Below are 25,843 nucleotides of genomic sequence, written 5' to 3'. Positions count from 1 at the left end.
CGATTTGGAGTCAAGAGGACTTGAATCTGAATCTCATCTCTATCACTTACTAGCTATGGGATCTTGTGTAAGTCACTCAGTCTCTTTGTGCCTCCCTTTCCTCATTGGAATGTAATTCATCTTTTGGAGCTCTGCTAAAATGGCTTGGGATAGAACAACCAGAGATGGGTGGGTGGGGCAACAGGTGGGGCAGAAAAACTTCCTAGCCTCTCAAAAATCTTCAGAGATTTCAGACTTTATCTGACGGGCAAACTACTCAGATTCCGTCCCTCCTCCACAACCTCCTTCAACTAACCATGACATTCCATAGAGTACCTACTAAAGACATAGACATAGGGAACTGGGTGTAAGAAGCAGCTTCAAGGAGCATCGCCCTCTGGCAGCAGAGAATCCACTCAGAGTGTGACTTTTGACTCACTATGGATTCAAAGGAAAACTAGCCTTGGGGGTCAAAGTTGAGCTGCTGAGAGGAGGAGACATGGGAAACCCAGCTAAGCAACCTTCCCAGCAGAGATATATGATGGTTGAGTGGGTAGGGAATGGGGCGGGGTAGGATGTTGAATGTGAGAATATTGTTATTAAGATGAAGGCCGTCGGGACCTTGTGGTTTGAGAGATGTGAATTGCTGTTAGCCCTATGTGTTGCCTACTTGTGTTCTTTACTACCAGCATCTACTTCTCCCACTGACACTGGGTATATTAGTGGGAATGTGTGGCCCTAGGTGGTGCCATCTTACTATGCCATCTTAGCAAATGACTTTGTTTTGAGGAAACTGTGGCTATTGTTATTGTTCAGAGTGGTTTGCCATTTCCTCCTCCAGCTCATTTTACAGATGAGGAAACTGAGGCAAACAGGATTAAGTGATCTGCCCAGGGTCACATAGCTAGTAAGTGTTGGAAGCTGGATTTGAATTCAGGTTTTTCTGACTCTAGCCCCAGAGCTCTATCCACTGCACTACCTAGCCACCCCTTAGCTGTGGATTGCATAACTATTAAAAGTAAGGATACTGGTAGAAGCTTATGAGACATTGTTTTATGAGTGTGTCCCCAAAGAAGGTCCTTTAAATATAAGTGTAATCACTTCACTATCAACCCATTGTAAAACATGTGAATGCCAAATTGGTAAAAGCCCAGAGGGAGTACCACATGTGAAATTAGATGGGATTGCATTACTTAATTTTAGGGCTCTTCTTCTCAATTTGTAATCCTTTGAACCTAACATTCTATGATCTATGTGAATCCAAGACCCAGGCACTCTCCAAACCCAAGAAATTCATTTTTTCATCCCTATTACTTGAGCAAGAGAAAATGATTTGAAATCCACTGTTGATATAATCAGCTGCTGTCTGTGCCATATGGCATTTCCCTGTTGATTTCATTTGGAAGACAATCTTGCATATTGTGACATCACCATTTGTTTACCTGTAAGATCTTCAGTGGGCCAAGAGCCAAGCTGGCATGCCTTGCATGTGTATTCGTCAAAAACAAACTCATTCTCTTTGCATGGAGTACAGGTCCAACAGCAGCTGACTTCTCCCTTTCGAATCACCTAAAATGAATATTTAATAGCATAATTAGATTTACTCAACTGATATTTGTGCGTGTGAATATACTTTAAAGCCTCCAAAGGCATTTGAAGCCCATTGGCATGGCATTTCCTTGAACATTGCACAACACAAAACCCCTTCAATCAACCAGTCAATAAACATTTATTTAGGACATACTCTTTGCTTAGCACTGGGGATATGAAATAGGACCTCTTCTTAAGGATCTTACATTCTATTAGGGAAGACAACATTCCTATTTTTAAGCATATGTAGTATATGCACCAATTAAATGTGAGGTAGTGTCCAAGGAGTGATTATCCTCAGCAGGTAGGGGGATTAGGGAAGTTTTCATGTAAAAGGGGATGTTTGAGTTTAGTCTGGAAGGAAGTAAGGGATTTATACATCAAAGTGAAGGAGAAACTTCACTCCAGGACTGAGGAGAGACCAATTCAAAGGCATGAAGATAGGAGATGGTAGTGTTGTGTGTGAGAAACAGAGAAAAGGCTAATTTGACCCGACAGGAGAGGACAGGAAGGTCAGACTAGAAACTTAGCTTGGGTGACTGGTTAAACAGGACTTTAAAGGTCAAACAGAGTAGTTTGTATTGCATCCCAGAGGAAATAAGAAATCCCTGGATTTTGTAGGGGAATGATGTGGCCATCTCTGCACTTTAGGGGAAAAATCACTTTGGCAACTATGGGGAGGAAGAATAGAGACTTGAGGGATAGAAGAGACTTGAAGAAGGGAGATATTGAAGATATTGGGAAGATATTGAAATAATCTGGCTGACAGATGAGGAGAACTTCATATAAAATGGTGGCTCTGAGAGTAATGAGAAGGGGCTGGATGTTGTAAGGGTAAAAATGGCAAGATCCAGCAACTATTTAGATATGAGGGCTAATGGACAGGGAGGAGTCAAGTTTGACGCTGAGGTTACAAGCCTAAGTGACTGGAAGAATGGAGGTGCTCTTGACAGAAACAGGTTTGTGGGGAAAGATAGATAATGAGTTTTATTTAGACCATGTTGAGTTTGAGATATCTCCAGGACACCCAGTTTGAAATGTCCAATAGGCATGGCTGGTGACGCAGGACTGCTACACAGGACAATGACACCTATAGATTAGTAGAAAGCCTCCATGAGTTGCTATGGTCAAAATATTTATCATCTGGGGGCTAGCATTCTGAGGATGAACTCCCTAGGTCTTCTTGAAACTAGCTGTAGTGGTTCCTGGGCAATGGTCATACTGTTCCTTGTCAAACACCTTATAGCTTGGTGTACCCTGTCAGAGTTTTCAAATCACATAGCCTTCAGGGACTCACAAGGACATCCACACTAGGATGAAGCCTTGGAACAGGACTTTGGGGGAGAGTGCATGCTAGCTTATTTACTTATATACAAATGCATTGACAATCTTTGATTAAGTACTCTGTAGATGGTCTATGACACTGTTTTTATCTCCTTTATAAAGTGGGCTCCCTCCTCTTAATAAAGAGACTTCTAGGCCAGGATTTCCTAACCTGGAGTCTGTGTACTTTTTAAAAAAAAGTATTTAATAACAGTGTTTCAATATAGTTGGTTTCTTTGTAATTTTGTGCATTTTATTTTATGCGTTAAATGCAAACAAACATTGTTCTACTGAGTCCATTGGTTTCCTGATCGCCAACATTTTTTTCATTCTCAAGTGGTATACATAACACATTTTAAGAAAATAATGAATAACACTTATAAAATATACATCACTAGATCGAGAACATTTGATTTGTATACGTGATTTGCATAAGTACTTAGAACTCCTACCACCAACACAGTATCAACAGATCAGTAGATAAGTGATGGGGAACTACCTGAAGTGAACAGGAGCTAAGTTCATTGGCCAACTAATGAGTGTCAGATGAAGGATTTGAATCCAAGTCTTCTTGATTTTAAGCCCAGTACCCTATGCACCCCTACAAACTGCTTTCGTGCTTCCAAAAAGCCTTCTTGAAAAGTCTCAAGTCTAAAAGTAAATGACTGATTGGATCATTCATTATTTTGGGTTATCGAACTCTGGACTTTCTCCCTTCTTCTGTTGGATAACTAAGAGGTACATTTAGTTTGCATTCACTTCAGGGAGTATAATTTTCAGATATACAACTTGGAATATCTTCCTAGAGATGGAGCCTAGCACAATGGATAGAGACCTAGCCTTGTAACTAGGAAGACCTTCAAATTTCACCTGGACACATATTGAGTAGTACTGAGAAAGCTACTTAAACTCTCAGTGTCCTAAGCATATTGCTAAGATGATAAGTTATAGAGATAGAGCCAACCTACATTAGTAGAGGGCATTTCTTCATCTAGGAGGTTCTTACATTGATGAAATAAAAAATTTAGTCCTTTTCCTGTACTCAAAGAGTTTCGTTCAGAAAGCTCATCCTGCTTATATCAAGAATGATCCCAAGTGAATCAGTCCATCATTAAAATTTATCTATCACTCTTCAGGGGTCAGGAAGCTAGGATTTTGACCGTGGGTAACAAAATTAGAGGTTACGAAAATACCCTAAGGGGAAGCCTTTTGTAATGTGCTGGGGTACTTTTCCTCCTCACCAGTGGCTATACCTTTAAACACTAGCCCATTCTTTTTCTCATCCCTTCTTGTCTTTTCAGCAGCAGCATAGAACTTTTTCATGTCCTGGATTAGACTTCTCTTCTTAAGTTATATTCTAGGTTCCTAGAACAAACATTCATAGTCATGGTTCTGTTACTATCAGAAAGACAGAACCCTTGTTTAGGAATTTCACTTTAAAAATATCCTTGTCTCTGCTTTTTTATAGAAAATGTGTGTGTGTGTGTGTGTGCGCGTGTGCGCGCGCATGTGTGTATGATTCAGTTAATCACTTGAACCACTCTTTCCCAGTCATCATGACTTCACTTGGCTAGAAGTGCTGTAAGAAGCCACATCAGGCTTCCAGGCCTGTATTAATTAATTTATCTTTTCTGTTTTTAAAGCAACCAAAATAATTAAAATAATTTGGCAACTAAATCAGAACTACATATGTGTATCTGCATATACATGTACACATATATACACTGATATTTCAGGGGTACTAAAATGTATTCAAATAAGTAGAAATGAAACAAGTAAAATAAAATTATTTTGAAATTCTTATCACAATTCTTATGTGCATTATAACCACATGAACCAAATATATGTAATAATCACATAATATGTATAACACAGAGTATTTGCATATTTAATATAGTAAGTATATTAATAAGTGTAATGGCACACAGGGTGAGACTTTTTGTTGTTTTTTGTTTTGGAGTGCTTCTCAACACTAAAGCAATCAAGTGTCTTTGAGTCTTGCCTATGTTTCAATCAAGAGTCTTTGATTGAATCAAGAGGCTTTGGTTACCTGCTTAAGTCACAGGAAGGTCTAGGTCACATGGGTTTGAGTCACATGGTTGTGATAACCTTTTTGACCCCGAAGAAGTGTACATATACTCTGAGGTTCGAATTTTGCTTGGGGCTCACTCATCGGAAGAGTGCTGGTGTGGAGACTCTGGGTAGCTGTTAAGGAGCCCTGCAATTTTGAAAACTCAGAGGTTGGTGCTGCTCTCTCTGGTAACTATGTATGTATTTTCTTGGTCAGACAGCTAGAAGCCTGTCTGTTGATTCCTGTTATTAGCTCTGTTTATATAATTTCTGCTTGTAATTTCTGTTTGTGCCTTCTCTGAAGTTCAGGGTGCTGACTTTTTCCCCTGAACTAAGTGAATGATATATGTGTGTTTGATTAAAGTAAGATTGTAAACCCCTTAAAGTTGCTTTCCTTAGAAAAGCAGATCAAAGAATCTGCACCAGTAGCCCTCCTGTGTGCCAGTGTTATTGGCCTTACACAGCCGCAGTGGCAGCAAGTAACATTGTTGTTAAAATAGGCAAAGCAACTTTTTCTCAAACTTGCTGAGGTGCCATGAGCTGTCCACTTTGGCTTTGTATACATGAGGTTTAAATGAATTCTAAGATCCCATCCAGATCTTATACTTTGTGACTGCAGAGTAGAGATACTCATTCCAATGAGTTAGGCCAAACTTTTCCTGGGGACAGAAGGTGACTTTTGGGCATCTAAAGTATCCAAATGTAGTCATTGCCTTATTTGGCCTCTTTATATGCATATAAAACCAAAGCCCAAGACTGGTTTTCTTTTATTTTGGTCTCAAGGTCTTTGTTCCCTACACCATTGCTCTTTTCTCATCACATACCATTACCTATTTAGTGGTTTGGCTGATAAAATTTAGGAGTTTTGTTTCCAGGAAAACTTCAATAAAATTCAGTGGTGACAGAACTGGACGAAAATCACTTCCAAAAAGAAAAAAACAGTATTTTAGCCATTACAGCCACTGAAGCAACATGAATGGTGATATTTCCAATAATGAGGGGTTCCTTCCCCCAGAGTCTCAGCATGCTTGGAAAACAAAGGCAGTCACTTCCTTTCCTGGAAATCCATTGGCCCCCTACCGTTCAATTTGCATTGGCTCATGAACATGAACAGAAAAATAAAGATCAAAATTAGTTCATACTCTTTCTCAGGAACAATTGGGATCCTGCAGTGTATTTTTGAATTGAGGCTGACAACACAGTATGTTCTCTTCCCATTCTTCAGAATGGATTTGTTTCATATATACATATATGCACATGCACAAATATATAAATACCTATATGTGTGTGTGTGTGTGTATATATATATATATATATGTATATATATATATATATATATATATATGTGTGTGTGTGTGTATATACATATGATTTTCCCCGTTAGATCCTGCTCCACACTCATGTTGAATTAAAAAGGTGGTGCTAAGTCCTTTTCATAGGCATTCCCATTCTTTTCAGGGCAGCCAATCCATCTGCCACCTATTCTATCCTGGCAGCAGTGAGGACAGAAGGTGTTTTTCTTACAGCAGGATTTCAGTTATGGCCCTAAACTCTTCTTAAACAAACATGATCAGTTATGGTTTAAAGTGAATGATGGAGAAATGTGCTTTAATTCAGGGGTTTTTAACACGGGGCTGGTAATCTTAAATTTTTTTTATAACTGTGTGTATAATTGGTTTACTTTGTAAAACTATACATTTTATTGTATGCATTTAAAAATATTACTGCAAGAAGGGGTCCATTGATTTCAACAGATTGTCAAAAGGGACCATGACAAAAAAGGTTAAAACCTTCTAGTTTAGATGGATTACTAATCAAATAATAATAATTCTTAAAAGACAATGTCAGTTTCTTTGGGATTTAATAAGAAGAAAACTGTATAGCAAGACTGAGTGAAATGGCTCTCAGAAGATCTTTGCCATTATAAAGGTGAAACAACTGGTCAGTCGAGTTCCTCTACTCTCTGTAACCTAACTAACCTACTCATTGCACAAACATTTGATTTATTTCCATCATCACAATATTTTTTCTCCTCTTGTTCCTTCTACCTGGTTTCCTTCCCTCTATTCTTTGACCTTGAAGAATCTTACCTCTCCTTAAAAGTTTAGCCCAAATGCTGCCTCCTCTCTGAAATGCTCCTTTATCCCTCTCAGCCAGAAGCATCTTTTGGAAACTCCCACAGCATTTTGTACATATCTCATAGTGTCATGTTGTATTGTGATTATGATTATGATTTTTTAAACACCCCCATCCTAGGCTTTGGTAGAAGATACAATATCTACAATATATTCTGTGTTTTCTTTCCCTTTGTATCTCTGACAGTTTCTAACCTTATTGAGATATCTCAATGAGTGGTGACCTCAACCGTATGAGAACTCTGTCCTCCAAAGCAATTTGCCATCCATCATATAGTCTATGACTTATAGGATCAGAGCGGTGCTTGAAATTCAGAGATGATAAGTGACTTACTCATGGTCACACAGTTAGAGACTTGTCAAATGTAGAATTTGAAACCAAGCCTTCCTAACTCCAAGGCCATCATTCTTTCCATTATACTGCATTGCTTATTGTAAAAGAAAGTTAAGTTCACTGAAAAAATGATTGAGCATAGCTTCTAAATATGAATGACTTACTCTCAGGCAGTGACTTTCTCACAGCGGTTCACTGGAGTTGATTAGAACTAGTAACATTCTCCTCTTTGGCAGCTAGGTGGTTGGGTGGAGAGAGTGTTGGACCTGAAGTCAGGAAAACCTGAGTTCAAATACAACCTGAAACATTTACTTTGCTTGTGTGATCCTGGGCAAATCATTTAACCTTTATCTGCCTCAGTTTCCTCACCAGTAAAATGGGGATAATAATAGCATCTGCTTCTCAGGATTGTTGTAAGAATAAAATTATATGTTTATAAAGCACATTGTAAACTTTACTATATAAATGCTAGCCATTATTATAATTATTAATCAGTCAGTCAACAACATCACTAAGAGAAAAGAAAGGAGAAGGGAAGGAAAGAAGCAAGCGAGCAAGGAAGGAAAGGCAGGGGAGGAAGAGGGAGAAGTGGATGGATGGAGAAGAGTGTATTTTTTGTAGAATTTGACACTAGGGGGGCGGAGCCAAGATGGCAGCTGGTAAGCAGGGACTAGTGTGAGCTCCGTACCGAGTCCCTCCAAAAACCTATAAAAAATGGCTCTGAACCAATTCTAGAACGGCAGAACCCACAAAACAGCAGAGGGAAGCAGGGCTCCAGCCCAGAACAGCCTGGATAGTCTCTGGGTGAGGTCTATTCCACACGGAGCTGGGAGCTGGAAATGGAGTGGAGCAGAGCCCAGCCTGAGCGGCGTGGACCATCCAGACCAGAAGCCGGGCGGAGGGGGCCCTAGCGCCCTGAATCAGTGAGCTGCGGCAGTTACCAGACCTCTCAACCCACAAACACCAAAGACTGCGGAGAAGGTTAGTGGGAAAACCTGCGGGAGTAGGAGTTCGCTGTTCAGTTTCCAGCCCCGGGGGCAGCGGAGGTGGGGCAGCTACAGCTGTTGTTACTTCCGGCTCCAGGCCCCCCTGGTGGGAGGAATTAAGTGGCAGGTCAGAGCAGGAGTGCACAGCCTGCTGAAGATCTAAGCCCAGTTCGGGTTGGGGGTTCTTGGGGAAGGAGCAGTGCTGGTGGGGCAGAGCCACTAACTCACCTCCAAACATGGAACATAGAACTCTCTAGTCTACAAGCAGTCATACCCCACTGAAAAACTCAAAGGTCAAGTTAGTTGGCTGGGAATATGGCCAGGCAGCGAAAACACACTGAGATTCAGTCTCAGACTTTGCATTCTTTCTTTGCTGACAAAGAAGACCAAAACATACAGACTAAAGACATCAATAAAGTGCAGGAGCCTACACCAAAAGCCTCCAAGAAAAACATGAACTGGTCCCAGGCCATGGAAGAGCTCAAAAAGGATTTGGAAAAGCAAGTTAGAGAAGTAGAGGAAAAATTGGGAAGAGAAATGAGAAGGATGCGAGAAAACCATGAAAAACAAGTCAATGACTTGCTAAAGGAGACCCAAAAAAATACTGAAAAATACACTGAAGAAAACAACACCTTAAAAAACAGACTAACTCAAATGGCAAAAGAGCTCCAAAAAGCCAATGAGGAGAAGAATGCCTTGAAGGGCAGAATTAGCCAAATGGAAAAGGAGGTCCAAAAGACCACTGAAGAAAATACTACTTTAAAAATTAGACTGGAGCAAGTGGAAGTTAGTGACTTTATGAGAAATCAAGATATTATAAAACAGAACCAAAGGAATGAAAAAATGTAGGACAATGTGAACTATCTCATTGGAAAAACCACTGACCTGGAAAATAGATCCAGGAGAGATAATTTAAAAATTATTGGACTACCTGAAAGCCATGATCAAAAAAAGAGCCTAGATATCATCTTTCAAGAAATTATCAAGGAGAACTGCCCTGATATTCTAGAGCCACAGGGCAAAATAGAAATTGAAAGAATCCATCGATCGCCTCCTCAAATAGATTCCAAAAAGAAATCTCCCAGGAATATTGTAGCCAAATTCCAGAGCTCCCAGATCAAGGAGAAAATACTGGAAGCAGCCAGAAAGAAACAATTTGAGTATTGTGGAAACCCAATCAGAATAACCCAAGATCTGGCAGCCTCTACATTAAGAGATTGAAGGGCTTGGAATATGATATTCCGGAGGTCAATGGAGCTAGGATTAAAGCCTAGAATCACCTACCCAGCAAAACTGAGTATCATGCTCCAAGGCAAAATATGGATTTTCAATAAAATAGAGGACTTTCAAGCTTTCTCAGTGAAAAGACCAGAACTGAATAGAAAATTTGACTTTCAAACACAAGAATCAAGAGAAGCATGAAAAGGTAATCAAGAAAAAGAACAAGAAAAAGAAATTGCAAGGGACTTACTAAAGGTGAACTGTTTTGTTGACATTCCTACATGGAAAGATGACAAGTATGATTCATGAGACCTCAGTATTAGGGTAGCTGAAGGGAATATGCATACGTATATGTTTATGTATATATATGGGTGAATGTGTATGTAATGTATGTATATATCTATGTGTGTGTGTGTGTGTGTGTGTGTGTGTATATATATATAGATAGATAGATAGATAGATAGATATGGAGAGAGAGAGAGAGAGAGAGAGAGAGAGAGAGAGAGAGAGAGAGAGAGAGCGAGAGAGCAGACACAGGGTGAGTTGAAGATGAAGGGAAGATATCTAAAAGAAATAAAATCAAATTAAGGGATGAGAGAGGAACATACTGAGAGAGGGAGATAAGGAGAGATAGAATGGGACGGATTATCTCCCATAAAGGTGGCAAGAGGAAGCAGTTCTGTGGGAGGAGGGGAGAGGGCAGATGAGGGGGGAATGAGTGAACATTGCTCTCATTAGATTTAGCCTAAGGAGGGAATACCGTACATACCCAATTGGGAATCTTACCCCACAGGAGAGAAGAGGGAAGAAGAAAAAAAAATGGGGTTGATGATAGAGGGGAGGGCAGATGGGGTTGGAGGTAGTCAAAAACAAACACTTTTGAAAGGGGACAGGGTCAAGGGAGAAAATTCAATACAGGGGGATGGGTTGGGAAGGAGCAAAATATAGTTAGTCTTTCACAACATGAGTATTGTGGAAGGGTTATACATAATGATACACATGTGGCCTATGTTGAATTGCTTGCCTTCTTAGGGAGGGTGGGTGGGAAGGGAAGAGGGGAGAGAATTTGGAACTCAAAGTTTTAAAAACAGATGTTCAAAAACAAACAAAAAGGTTTTTGCATGCAACTAGAAAATAAGATACACAAGCAATGGGGTGTAGAAATTTATCTTGCCCTACAAGAAAAGAAGTGAAAAGGGGATGGGAGGGGAGTGGGGTGACAGAGGGGAGTGCTGACTGGGGAACAGGGCAACCAGAATATACGCCATCTTGGAGTGGGGGGGAGGGTAGAAATGGGGAGAAAATTTGTAATTCAAACTCTTGTGAAAATCAATGCTGAAAACTAAATATGTTAAATAAATTTAAAAAAAAGAATTTGACACTAGGCATTGGTAGACGGTTTTAAAATGAGTAAAAAGAAATAATTCTGCCTTCATGTACCCTGTAACCTCGTAAGGAAATTGAAAATTATAATAGAAATAAATAAATTTAAGAAAGTTAGATATTTCAATTGCAAACCATAGCACTTGGAACACTATTTACCTTGATCTGTCCTTTCTCACATGGGTCACTGCACACTGATCTAATGATGGCACTCTTCTTGGGCCATACTTCATCATCATCCATTTTCAATTCACCATTGTCCCAGCTGCCCACATTGATGTAATCGAAATAGTTGTTGCCCATTTCCTTGAAATTCATGATTTCATACCTTTGGAACAAGAAAGTGATTATTCAGCTGAGAGACAGACACCAGCAACAATCTTACTATTTCATCAGCTCTCACATCTGTGACTTTGGAACTGGCCATACTTCATATAATGCTCTATAGATGGTTGGACAAGCCTTTACTTCTGCATATCACATACGACATATCTTACTACTCTGTGATGACTTTCAGCTCATACATGAAACTGAAAACATAAAAGTAGCATTGTGTAGAGAAAAGAGCATGGTTTCAGATTCCAGGCATTCTGCCTACTACCTATGAAAATTTTAAAAAATCATCCCCTACCCCCCACCCCATCCCCTGATCCTCATTTTCCTCTGAGGTCCCAGGCACCTTGAAAATTATATGAAATGAGTACAGTGTTAACATCCTCATGTATGACTGATATTGGAGGGAGAAAAAAAGCAAAATATGAAACACTGGACCATGCATGCCATTATCTCTATTTTGCTTATATCCCATTGATATTATAAGGCTCCTAAATAAAAATGTATGTGAAAGCTTGTTGAAAATTGTCATGTATGTTATTGGGTTATGGTACTTCATCTGGAGCTTTATTAAAGAAAAAGACAACTGCATTTCTATTTTAGAATGTTCTATAATTCATCCCTTTCATTATTTCAGACTAGCCTTGAAGTATACAAAAGAAAAGAGTTATAATTATTCTTATTATAGAGAAGAAAACCAGCATTACTTGAAAGAGGGTGACTTGGGTATCTTCCCAAATTGTCTAAATAAGTATCATTAGGGCTCTTGTGAGTTGGAAATTCTTCTCATTTTCTTGTTTCATTTCCCATATATGAACAAATACAATAATATTTCTTTTATTTGAATGCTACAAAAATGGGGTTGTAGTGTTATACGATTGAAAGAGCACAGGCTCTGGAGTCACAGGGGCTGGGTTCAAATCCTGCCTATGTCGGTTATTACGTGTGTATGTGACCTTGTGAGAATCACTTAACTGTGCAACAATTTTCTCAACTAAAATGGAAGGCAATGAAATAGATCTCCTCTTGTGTCCTTTTAAGGTCTGAATCAGCGTTCCTATGTACTTGTGCAGATGTCTACAGGGTTTTTGATGAAGTTTATCTTTCTTAATGGGGGAATAAATCTAGGGATGAAGAGGTACTCTTTGGGAAATGACAGCAATATTAAAAATGGCATCAATACAGAGTTCTATATTATTTTAAAATATGTTAATGATTTCCTCAATTATTTTATTTGATAGAAAATGCACTATTCTATTCTGAATCATTAAATTATTATCATTATTAAATATGAACCTTCGGGGGATAGAAATTTTTATTACTAGAATATGGCAGATTTATCTATAGAATATTAATAATTCACATTTATATAGTGCTTGAAGGTCTAAGGCTTTGATTTAAAGGGTAAAGGTTAGGTAAGAAATACCAATATGATAGAGATTAATAAAGTAGCATATGAAATTAAATGAGAACTAGATTTCACATATGTAGGCCAGAGTTCAAATCCTACCTCTGACACTTACTGGTTGTGTGTTCTTAGGCAAGTCATTTAATTTCTTTGGTCCCCAGTTTCCTCATTTGTAAAGCTAGAGGCTTGGACTAGGTGATCTCTAAGGTCCCTTCTGGCTCAAGTTCTTTGATCCCATAAACTATTCTTTCACCTGGGATATTCATAATACCCCAGAAATAATAACCCAGAAAACAAAGAAAAAGACAAAATTTTCCTTAGTCTGGTGCATCAGGCCAAATGACATCTGAGACCCTGTATAGCTGTAAGATTCTATGATGAGATCTCAAATTTAGGAGTGCCAGTTGCATAAGACTGAAAGAGAACTATGAATGAAGTGCACATATCACCCCATTGTCTTATGATATGGGTAACATTTTAGGAGGGGAGTACCTTGCATATATTTTTCATATTCTTACTTATGTACATACTGTCTTCCCTAGAGACACATAAACTTCTTGAGGCCAGGGACTGCTTCATTTTTATATCTGTATTGCACATGCCTGAGACAGTGCCTGGCACAATAACACATGCTGGATAAATGCTTTCTGACTGACTGCTGACTGATATGGTACTGTGTATGTACTATTGTGCTTTTATTTCTACCTCAGGGTCCTTTTCTATCCCACATCTCATTTTCCACCTTTATCTTCTCTGATTTCCTTCACTGACTCAATCATAATGTTCTTAAAATCAATCATAAAAGTTGTTAAAATTCCAAGGATATTTATTATAGCAAGGACGTGTTAATTGTTAGGGTTATGTATTAGGGAGAATCTCCTAAAAGCAGGGAAGTACTCTGTTCATTGTCAGTCATAATACATTTCATCACCTCAAAGACATCCTTAATGGACAATACCATTTTTAAATGAATATAAATGATATTTATAACAAAATAAATATTCATGAGGTTTTCTGTTTATTTTATTTTCATAAAGAAGCAGCATAATATAGTGGATAGAATACTAGATATGGAATGGAGAGGACCTGCATCCAAATTTTACCTATGACAATTAACACTAGAAGGGTAAGGCTCATCAAGTGATACAAAATGTTTTATTTCAAAATAAAATAAATATTTTGCTAGCTCTGCTATCTTTATGGATAAAAGATTTCACTGTGTCCATTGGCAGAGCTTGGTCCTTCCTAATTCTAGTCCTTCTAATAACTGTGACATTAGACTAGTCACTTAACTTCTCTTTGCCTCAAAAAAGTTCACTTCTACTGTCATAGACAGTTATAATCTCATTGGTGAAAGGATTTACCACACTAGGAGTTCTACACACTAACAAACAGCTCTTTTCAATATAACGGAGAATAAGTTAGGGGACTGTTTTCTCTTTAAAAAAAACCAGTAATATTAGTAAATGAATTCTATCTTTGCTTTTCAGAACTTTGGCAAGTCAAAGATGCATTTCCACAAGGTACAATGTGTTCTTTGATGTCACTATCTTTAATTCTCCCATCTTTCTCTCCTTTCTTTCTCTTTTTCTATGTATTTCTCTTTTTCAGAATGTTTGTATGATCATGTGTGCACACAAATGCTCCATGCTTTCTTCTCTCTGTGTTCGAGTGTCTGTAATTTTGTGTGTCCATAATTAGGTTGTATAATAGGCATTTTAGGCATTTATTCATGGGCCCCAAAGTTTAGTGCTTGATGAGGGCCTCTCAGGATAATGAAGTGGAGAAATCCCAATTGTATTCATTTGTTTACACCCTAAAGCCAGTCTCTGTAAATATGCTGAGAAGCTTATATTGGTACTGTTAGAAGCAGAAAAAACATAAACAAAATACCTCTTTAGAATATTATAGTTATGAGAGTCTTGACTACAGCTACATCCAGATGCGTACAATTCTAGAAAGTGATGTGGAATTATGCTAAGAAGATATCCATACCGTTTGACCCAGAGATCCCACTCCTAGGCATGAAAACAATTGTCAATTTAAGCAAACTAAAACTATCTAAACTCCATTATTTGTTTGGTTTAACATTCTCTCCATAGCCATAATGATGGAAAAGTACATTATTTGGTTTTCTTTTTTAAAATAGTATGAACTGTAATAGGCTTTAATCCATTCCCTAGGACTTATGTGCTAACTCATAGAAGGGTTGTAATCTGTGTTGGTGTAAGCAATTGTTTTTCACCCTGGAACTTCCCCCACTTTTGTCTTTTTCATATTTGCACAAAGTTGCTCAACAATAGAATGGCATCTTGTGAGAATGTGTTTCCTGTCACTGAGAATATTTAAGCAGAGGCTAGGTGACCACTTGTCAATCTGTAGAACCATTTTCGATTGTAAAAGACAAGTCTCACAATCTCTTGCTCTCTCAGACACACCCTTTCCCTTGACCTGTTTCTTTCTGCACATACACACATAATGGGGAGAGAGAGGAGGCAGGGAAGGTGGGGGGGGTCGAAGTCTGTCTTGCCAAGTGTTTAGGTATCTCCTGGGTCCCCAGTAGCTGACCTATAATCATATATAATTTCATATTTCTCAGGATCTCTGTGTAGATGATGAAAGGTGAGAATCATAGGAGAAATAGTAATTTAGTCCTCAACCAAGGTGACAGTGCGTCATCTGAAAGATAATGCAATAAAAATATGCCTTCTAACACATGACAGGAAGAACAAACAGTATGTCACTACTTTAGCCCTATCTTTGGGATTGTAAGAAATGTGATTCCTCCTGTGCTCAGAATAGCTCTAAATCCGAAGAAGAGAAATAAAGGTTTTGAACAAAATACCAAATGCTTGCCAAGAAATGATAGAACCAGCTCTTCGTTCTTCATGATTATGTAGATTCAGGTCTAGGCCTGGATAACTGAAATTTGTATATGATCCTCAAGGCACATTTTGGGCATTCATTTTGATCCTTTTCTCAAAAATGATGAAGGTGATATTGGTTCTCCTTATCCCTCCCTTGAACACTTCCTAATGGGGAGTGTTAATGAGGACAGGGAGGGTAGGAAGAGCAAGAGGAAGAAGGGAAGGGAATAGGTATTTATATAATGCCTAATATGTGTTCCAGGCAATGTGTTAAGTGCTCTTACAAATGTTATCTCATTTGATCCCCACTACAACCCTGCGAGGTAGGTGTTATTATTTCCATATTACAGTTGAAGACGTTGAGGAAAAAAAAGAGGTTAAGTAAACTGCCCAGGGACGCCCAACTAGTGTCTGAGGCTGGATTTGAACTTAGGTCTTTCTGACTGGTTGTCAGTACTCTATCTACTATGCCAACAGCTGCCTCTAGGAAGTAAGGAACCTGAGGACTCCCCATGCTATATCCCTCCTATAATCACCCTGTAATGGTTATTAAAGTTCCCTTATATACAGAATAATTGTAATGATACCTTCCTGGAGAGTCTCCATTCTCATCAAAGAGGATTGTATCTCCAGAAACCCCAGTGAAGTTTGTTTTCATCAGAGAGTCGAGAAGTTTTCGTCCATCAATTGGTTTCATAGCATCGCAGAGCCCAGCATACCCTGGGCAGAGTGCTGTCTGCATGTTGTGAAGACCATACGCCATGGAATATATTGCATTGATTACAAATCCCATTTTGGAATCTTGGACATACTGTGTAGTCAGGGTCAGGGAACCTGTTAGAAAAAAAAGGAAGGTTTGAAAGCAACACTCAAAACTGATTACAGATCACCAATTATGATGCTATCATAGATATTTTCTTCTGATGCCTCATCATGCAATGCATATAATGACCCTATAATCTGGAATTCTGTGGACCTTACAATCAAGACTGGAAATAAGAAATAAATCCAGAATATTATATAAGATAAATACATACTACCACATAAGATGAAACAAGGATTCAACTGATCAAGTGTTTATGCACAACATCTGCCTAGGCTATACCTTTATAACCTTCACTCATAGTATGAAATCTTTTTAAAACTTTGTGCCTATATTACATATATCTATGTTTACATATATTTAATAAATGCACAATATATACATGCACACATACATGCATACATACATGCATGCGCACACATACATATTGTTCATTTGTGTTCAACTCTTTGCGACTCCATTTGGGGTTTTTTGGCAGATATTGGAGTGGTTTGCCATTTATTTCTCCAGCTCATTTTACAAATGAGGAAAATGAGGCAAACAGGGTTAAACGACTCACCCAGAGTCACACAGTTAGTAAGTGTCTGAGGCCAGATCTAAACTCAGGAAGACGAGTTTCCTGACTCCAGGATCAGTGCTCTATCCACTGAGCTAGCCAGCTGCCCTAAACTTTATGTATATGTATGTATGTACATATATATACACATATACATATGTTCAATGTATACCCACACATATTCATATATACAAACACACATATGTATCAATACACACATGCATATCAATATAGGTATATATGAATATGCACATATATGTATATATGCATGCATGCATACATGCATATATATGCACACATAAAGTATACATAGAGACTCGTATTCCTGAGTTCAAATTTGACCTCTGACACTTACTAGCTGTGTGAGTTTGGGTAAGTCACTTAACCCTGTTTGCCTTAGTTTCCTCATCTTCAAAATGAGTTGGGGGAGGAAATGGCAAGCCATTTCAGCATCTTTGCCAAGAAAACTCCAAATGGAGTCATGGAGAGTCACACATTACTGAAATCACGGAACAACAACATACATAAAGCACATACAGTGAAAAAAGAACTATAGTTAAGTCTCAATTAGTGTGAATAATAAATCCCCTGAAAAGGTCAAATATATATAGATGTGTGTGTGTGTGTGTGTATATATATATATATATATATATATATATATATATACATATATACATATATATATGTATATATATATATGTATATATACATCTATATATATATTCAAATTTCCACTACTTGAAGTTATAATTACCTAAATATGTTACAGGTCAATCAATCAACCAATTAACATTTATTAAGTGCCTACTATGTGGCAAGCACTGCCGGGGAAGACTCTGACTTCAAGAAGCTTACCATCTCATTCATACTGATACAGACCTAGCTATATTCAGAATCATTAAAGATAGATAGATGATAGATAAATGATAGATAGGTAGATAGACAGGTAGATAGACAGACATTCAGATAGATCTTGTGAGTTATTACAATTATTTCAATTCCAATAAAGATGTTTTTTATTAATGATGTCCCTTGCCTTCTTTGTCAGTCAGTCAGCTATCCTAGTTGCCCTACTCTGGATGATATTCAGATTATGGAAGTTTTTTTTCTTAAAAGGCAGCTCCTAGGACTGCACTTAGCACTACCATTGAAGACTAGAGTGGGCCTATCATCTCCACACACCTCACCATTTTGACTCTGTTAGTATAGGTTAAGGTCACATTTTTTTTGGTGGCGGGGGTGGGGGGGCTGCTAAATCATATTATTAACTTCTTGAATTCATAGTCCACTAAAATGCTAAATATGTTCAGCTGAACTGCTCTCGATCCATTATTTTTTCACTTTGTAGTAGATTTTGTGTGAAGTCGATTTCATTTTCAAACCCATGTGTAAGACACATTCATTCAACTTGACATAAACAGAGAGATTTATCCTGTATTTTTAGGGCATGCATTTGGGACTTCATAGAGAGCCTTGCAAGATTTGTGAATCTCATAATCCCTACACAACTGATCGTGAATTATATGGGTAAGAAATAGTACTTCCAGGAGGAACCTAGAAGGTATTTCTTTTTTTTTTAAATTTATTTTAAAAATTTATTTATTTAACATATTTAGTTTTCAGCATTGATTTTCACAAGAGTTTGAATTACAAATTTTTTCCCCATTTCTACCCTCCCCCCACTCCAAGACGACATATATTCTGGTTGCCCTGTTCCCCAGTCAGCCCTCGCTTCTGTCACCCCACTCCCCTCCCATCCCCTTTTCCCTTCCTTTCTTGTAGGGCAAGATAAATTTCTATGCCCCATTGCCTGTGTATCTTACTTTCTAGTTGCATGCAAAAACTTTCTTTTTTTTTGTTTTTGAACATCTGTTTTTAAAACTTTGAGTTCCAAATTCCAAAGACTATATTTTGCTCCTTCCCAACCCATCCACCTTTATTGAATTTTTTCCTTGACCCTGTCGCCTTTCCCAAGTGTTTGTTTTTGATTACCTCCACCCCCATCTGCCCTCCCCTCCATCATCCCCCCCCCTTTTTTATCTTCTTCCCTTTTCTTTCCTGTGGGGTAAGATACCCAATTGAGTATATATGGTATTCCCTCCTCAGGCCAAATTTGATGAGAACAAGATTCACTCATTCGCCCCTCACCTGCCCTCTCCCCTCCTCCCACAGAACTGCTTCCTCTTGCCACCTTTAGGCGAGATAATTCACCCCATTCTATCTCTCCCTATCTCCCTCTCTCAATATATTCCTCTCTCATGCCTTAATTTGATTTCATTTCTTTTAGATATCTTCCCTTCATCTTCAACTCACCCTGTGTCCACTCTCTCTCTCTCTCTCTCTCTCTCTCTCTCTCTCTCTCTCTCTATATATATATATATATATATATATGTATATATATACATACATATATACATACATGCACATTCACTAATATATTTATATATATATATATACATAAACATATATATGTATATTCCTTTCAGCTACTATGATATTGAAGTCTCATGAATCATACACATCATCTTTCTATGTAGAAATGTAAACAAAACAGTTTAACTTTAGGAAGTCCCTTGCAATTTCTTTTTCTTGATTACCTTTTCATGCTTCTCTTGATTCTTGTGTTTGAAAGTCAAATTTTCTATTCAGCTCTGGTCTTTTCACTGAGAATGCTTTAAATTCCTCTATTTTATTGAAAATCCATATTTTGCCTTGGAGCATGATACTCCGTTTTGCTGGGTAGGTGATTCTAGGTTTTAATCCTAGCTCCATTGACCTCTGGAATATCGTATTGTAAGCCCTTCGATCTCTTAATGTAGAAGCTGCCAGATCTGGGGTTATTCTGATTGTGTTTCCACAATACTCAAATTGTTTCTTTCTGGCTGCTTGCAGTATTTTCTCCTTGATCTGGGAGCTCTGGAATTTGGCAACTATATTCCTAGGAAATTTCTTTCTGGGATCTATTTGAGGAGGTGATCGATGGATTCTTTCAATTTCTATTTTGCCCTGTGGCTCTAGAATATCAGGGCAGTTCTCCCTGATAATTTCTTGAAAGATGATATCTAGGCTCTTTTTTTGATCATGGCTTTCAGGTAGTCCAATAATTCTTAAATTATCTCTCCTGGATCTATTTTCCAGGTCAGTGGTTTTTCCAGTGAGATAGTTCACATTGTCTTCCATTTTTTCATTCCTTTGGTTCTGTTTTATAATATCTTGATTTCTCATCAAGTCACTAGCTTCCACTTGCTCCAGTCTAATTTTTAAGGTAGTATTTTCTTCAGTGGTCCATTGGACCTCCTTTTCCATTTGGCTAATTCTGCCTTTCAAGGCATTCTTCTCCTCATTGGCTTTTTGGAGCTCTTTTGCCATTTGAGTTAGTCTGTTTTTTAAGGTGTTGTTTTCTTCAGTGTATTTTTCAGTATTTTTGGGGGTCTCCTTTAGCAAGTCATTGACTTGATTTTCATGGTTTTCTCGCATCCTTCTCATTTCTCTTCCCAATTTTTCCTCTACTTCTCTAACTTGCTTTTCCAAATCCTTGTTGAGCTCTTCCATGGCCTGGGACCAGTTCATGTTTTTCTTGGAGGCTTTTGGTGTAGGCTCTTGCACTTTGTTGACTTCTTTAGGCTGTATGTTTTGGTCTTCTTTGTCTCCAAAGAAAGAATCCAAAGTCTGAGACTGAATCTCGGTGTATTTTCGCTGCCTGGCCATATTCCCAACCAACTAACTTGACCCTTGAGTTTTTCAGTGGGGTATGACTGCTTGTAGACTAAAGAGTTCTATGTTCCACGTTTGGGGGGGATGCGCCAACTCTGCCCCACCAGCACTGCTCCTTCCCCAAGAACCCCCAACCCGGACTGGGCTTAGATCTTCAGCAGGCTGTGCACTCCTGCTCTGATCTCCCACTTAATCCCTCCCACCAGGTGGGCCTGGGGCCAGAAGTAACTGCAGCTGTAGTTCTGTAGCTGCCCCAACTCTGCTGTCCTGGGGTGGTGGCTGAACCCAGAACTCCTTCCACTCCCGCAGCTTTTTCCACTAACCTTCTCCGCTGTCTTTGGTGTTTGTGGGTTGAGAAGTCTGGTGACTGCCGCAGCTCACTGATTCAGAGCGCTAGGGCCTGCTCCACCCAGCTCCTGGTCTGGTTGGTCCGAGCTGCTCACACTGGGTGCTCTGCTCCACTCCCAGCTCCCAGCTCCGTGTGGGATAGACCTCACCCAGAGACCATCCTGGCCGTCCTGGGCTGGAGCCCTGCTTCCCTCTGTTGTTTTGTGGCCTCTGCAGTTCTAGAATTGGTTCAGAGCCATTTTTTATAGATTTTTGGAGGGACTCAGTGGAGAGCTCATGCTAGTCCCTGCTTTCCAGCTGCCATCTTGGTTCTGCCCCTGGAAGTCCACCTAGAAGGTATTTCTAGGGGTCATGAAGACCTTAAAGGCACAAGTGCTGATTCTATTTGTACTGTTGAATAAAAGTATGGGATGCAGAAAAGAAAGCTTTCATGATAAAAACAATATCTGCCTAAGAAAATGGTGACAACCCTAGAATTTTAAGACCTGAATCAAGTCATATGATACAGAAATAGATAGATCTTGTCCAAGGATGGAGTGAATCTAAAGTTGACTGGGGAAAAAAACCAAACAAGGAAAAAAACATCTGCCTAGAGATTTGAGGGGGTGGGGGAAAAACTATGACATGAATCTGATAACCCATATACTGTGGAATATAGCAAGTATAGCACAGGAAGAAGAATGATTATTAATAAGCTCAGTAATTCACAAGAGTCAGTATCCAAGAAGCCAGGAATAACACCCATGACCTTAGACATCTACATGCAAAGTCACAAAATATAGGTAATGAACAAAGCAAATTAGTTATACATTTGACTTTATAGGGCTTAAGCAATACAGAGATTTGGTGCAACGTGACTCACTACTGTATCATGTTACAACAGAAAAGATTAGTTCAAAAGTGTTGTGGAGTTAAAATGTATCACTGGAAGATATAATCCTGAGAGGAAATCCAGGAACTGTAGGTGGGAGGTACTGATAGGAAGGAGAAACACGATGGATAGTAACTGAGTAAGGGTCAAAGTAGGGTAAATTGAAGACAATATTGTGGGATATACTTCAGAATGTCCAGACAGAAGGTGTGCATATGTGTGCGCGTGTGCGTGTGTGTGTGCATGTGCGTGCGTGTGTGTGCATGTGTGTGCATGTGCATGTGAGTGTGTGTGCATGTGAGTGTGTTTGTGCATGCGTATGTGTGTGCACACGCACGTATGTATGTGTGCAGGAGAAGAGAACAGGCATTCATTAATCCAGTTCTCTGAGCTAGGCACTACACTAAGAACTTTACAAATATGATCTCATTTTATCCCCCAACAACTCTGTGAGGTAAGTGCTATTATTGTCCCCAGTTTTCAACCAAGAAACTCAAGAAGGACTCAGGTTAAATAACTTGCCCAGGGTTATTTAACTTGGGTAGTCATTTACTCCCCTTCCTTTTTTGAAGGAAGAACAATATACGGAATTCTGGTGTGGATGGTAAAGGTGGCATGGCACTAATTATGGATGACTTCAATTAATATTAATGATTGCTAACATTGGTATAGTGCCTACTATGTGCCAGGCACCATGCTAAGCGCTTTACAATTATTACCTCATTTGGCCCTCACAATAACCCTGGGAGTTTGGTGCTATTATTATCCTTGTTTTGCAAATGAGAAAACTGAGGCAAACAGAGGTGAAGTGACTCACTCAGGGTCATACAGCTAGTGAATGTCTGAGACTGTTTTTGAATTTACATATTCCTGACTCCAGGCCCAGCACTATATCCACTGTGGCACCTAGACGCCCTGTTATCTAAATACCTATTAAAATACGTTTTCTGCTTAAGGCTAAGTATGGGAGTATAAGGATAATATACTCCAATATTCATTTTACTTTGGTCAAGAAAGCCAACAGGTCCCATACTTTTACACTCTTGAGCATATCTCAAATATAATATATTGAATAACAATATGTTACATGTAATAATAATACATTAAATTAATATTAATGTTCTTAGTTCTTTCCACAAACCACCTCTATTGCCATATTATCTAATTCAAGCTCCAGAGCCACCTTCTCCATAAAACTTTTATTAAAGTTTGGAATGAAATCCATCTCATCCAATCCAATAATATTTTGTGATTTTCTTATTAATTTATCAGGTCCTAATTTTGGTGTTCTTTTTATTTGTATTTATATCTGATAACCCGGCATCAGAAAGTAAGATATTTGAAGAGATCTTCTTATTTATTGTCTCATCTCCCTCATAACTGGTAACGAAGCATTGGTCATTCTGGGCACATTTGTTGAATGAAGGACAGCTTGAAACTCTGTGCAATCTCATGTTTCCTAAGCCAATATAGAAGAGGCTAACATATCCTGATCCAGGAATGAGAAGGGAATAGTACAGCAGCATGGTGGATAGAGTGCTGTACCAGGCATCAGAAAAGATGAGAGTTTGAACATTGGTGCTAACTAGTTGTATGACTATAGACAAATTGACCTCTCAGAGACTGTTTCCCCATCAGTAAGATAACGAATAATAATAGTTAACTATCAAAGTGTTTTGGGAGGAAAGTGCTTTGACAACCTAAAGCACCATAAAAATGTGTGTTTAATTAGAGTTACCAAGAAACCCTAAAGCTCTTATTAAAGTCAGTGAAAGCATATAGAATAGAAAATAGTGATTAAAAACAGTTCCTTCATTCCCTTCTTCCTTCCTTCCTTCCTTCCTTCCTTCCTTCCTTCCTTCCTTCCTTCCTTCCTTCCTTCCTTCCATCCTTCCTGTATGTTGGTTTTCTTTTATCAGTTGTGGCCAATTCCCAAATATCTCCCCAAAAGTTAGTACATTTACACTGTGCTCATGACTTGGAGAAATGATAAGTAGGTATTATGTCTGTTATCCAAGGTGCCCAAATGCTATACTATCTTCAAACTTGGCAAAAATAAAAAGAATAGAATTTTAACTCATATGGTGAATTCCTATGCCAAATCTGTGATCTTGGGCAGAGTTTTTACCTCTCTGAGTCTTAGTTTCTTCTTCTATAAAATGGTGATTAAATACTATTAGAGTGGTCTGCCTCATAATGTTGATGTAAAAGTCAAAATACATACATACATACATACGTATGTACATACCTATACATATATGTTCACTTGAAAACACATTTGTGAAGTGCCCACAATGGGGAAGGCTGCTTTTGGCAGTGGGGATACAAAGACAAGGGATTTCTCTCAAGGAGCTTCCATTCTATTTGAGACAAGCATTTATTAAGCACTTGTCAGGTACCATGAGAAGGGCTGGTAGATACAAAACATCGAAACAAGTAAATCCAAGATAATTTGAAGACTAAGTTAGTGACAACAACTGGAGAAATCAGAAAGGATTTCAGAGATAATGTGATACTTTAAATGAACCCTGAAGAAAGAGAAAGATTTGGAGAGGCTGGTGTAAGGAGAGTCTAAGGAATCATCTGTGTAAAGGCATGGAGAGATGAGGAAGAATATTGAATGTGGGGAACATTTAGAAGTCTAGTTTGGTTGGGATTGAAAGAATATTAAAGGGAATAATAGGAGATAAACTTAGAGAAGTAAGATGGTGCCAGATTGTGGAGGACTTCAAATGACAAGCTGAAGTTCTAAGTAGGGGAGTCAGATGGTTAGAGCTGGGCCTTAGGCAGCTGTCGTAAAAGAATGAATGGGGTGTAGAGCCAAAATGGTAAAGTACAGACTGGGACCCAGATGAACTTTCTCAACATTTCCCTTCCAAACAACTTTAAAATAACACCCTCAAATAAAATGTTGTAGCAGCATAGCCAACAAAATGTCAGAGTGAGGCTTTTTTCAATCTAAGACATCTCAGGAGCACCAGTGGGGGACCTTGGAGGAGTGCGCAATATTAGCAGCAGTAGCAGCAGTTTTAGGAACTCTCAGCCCAGAGATATCCTGGGTTGCAGTTCCATCGTGGAAAGGAATACTTGTGGTAAGTCACAAGGGAACAGGGCACCTGGTCATAGTCAGAGGGCTGAGAGGAGCACTAGCACTTGTGACTGAAGGAGAATAGGAAACATGGTCATAGTTTCAGGACCAAAAGGAATGCTAGCACTTGTGGCTGCAGGACAGCAGGGGCCCTTCCTGGGTAAAGACCCAGAGCACAAATCAGGAGAGCAGTGACCACAATTCTTCCAGGATAATACCACCTTGGAACACTGGAAACTTGCAAAACCCCAGAACTAGTTCTGAAAACAGCAGCACAAAAAGCCTGAAGCTTAGCACAGTGCCTCCCCACCCACAGGTAAACAGAGCCCTACTTTAACATGAAGTTCAAAGGAAAAAAAAAGATTGAGAAAATGAGCAAACAACAACAAAAAAGAATTTGATGTAAAAAGTTACTATGGTAGCAGGGAAGATCAAGACATAAATTTAGATGAAGACAATAATGTGAAAACAGCTATAAGCAAGGCCTCAAAATGCTAATTGTACCCAAAGCCAGCAAGAAATTCCTAGAAGAGTTAAAAACGGAGCTAAGAGTGGTAAAAGAAAAGTTGGGAAAAGAAATGAGAGTAATGCAAGGAAGGTATTTAAAGAGAATGAACAGCTTGGTAAAAGATGCACAAAAAATACTGAAGAAAATAATACCCTAAGAAACATAATTGGCATAATGGCAAAAGAGGCACAAAATGAATTGAAGGAAAGAACTCTTTAAAAAGCAGAATTGGTCAAATGGATAAAGAGGCACAAAAGTTTATTGAAGAAAATAATTCCTTAAAAATTAGAATTGGGAAAGTGGAAA

The 25,843-nt window shown here is 38.7% G+C and overlaps 1 protein-coding gene across 1 annotated transcript in view; it reads right to left on the bottom strand.

The window, feature by feature from the left end:
* GRM5 (glutamate metabotropic receptor 5) overlaps positions 1-25,843 on the bottom strand; it is a 226,464-nt gene that overhangs the window by 118,881 nt on the left and 81,740 nt on the right. Inside the window, exons 3-5 of the mRNA XM_036743916.1 lie at positions 16,217-16,463; positions 11,181-11,349; positions 1,422-1,548 (exon numbers count right to left, since the gene is read on the bottom strand). Of these exons, the coding sequence (XP_036599811.1) occupies positions 1,422-1,548; positions 11,181-11,349; positions 16,217-16,463 (543 nt within the window). The remainder of the gene's footprint in view (positions 1-1,421; positions 1,549-11,180; positions 11,350-16,216; positions 16,464-25,843) is intronic.

Source organism: Trichosurus vulpecula, chromosome 2, assembly GCF_011100635.1.
Source record: "Trichosurus vulpecula isolate mTriVul1 chromosome 2, mTriVul1.pri, whole genome shotgun sequence".
NCBI lineage: Eukaryota > Metazoa > Chordata > Mammalia > Diprotodontia > Phalangeridae > Trichosurus > Trichosurus vulpecula.
This window is presented reverse-complemented; position numbering and strand designations above follow the sequence as displayed.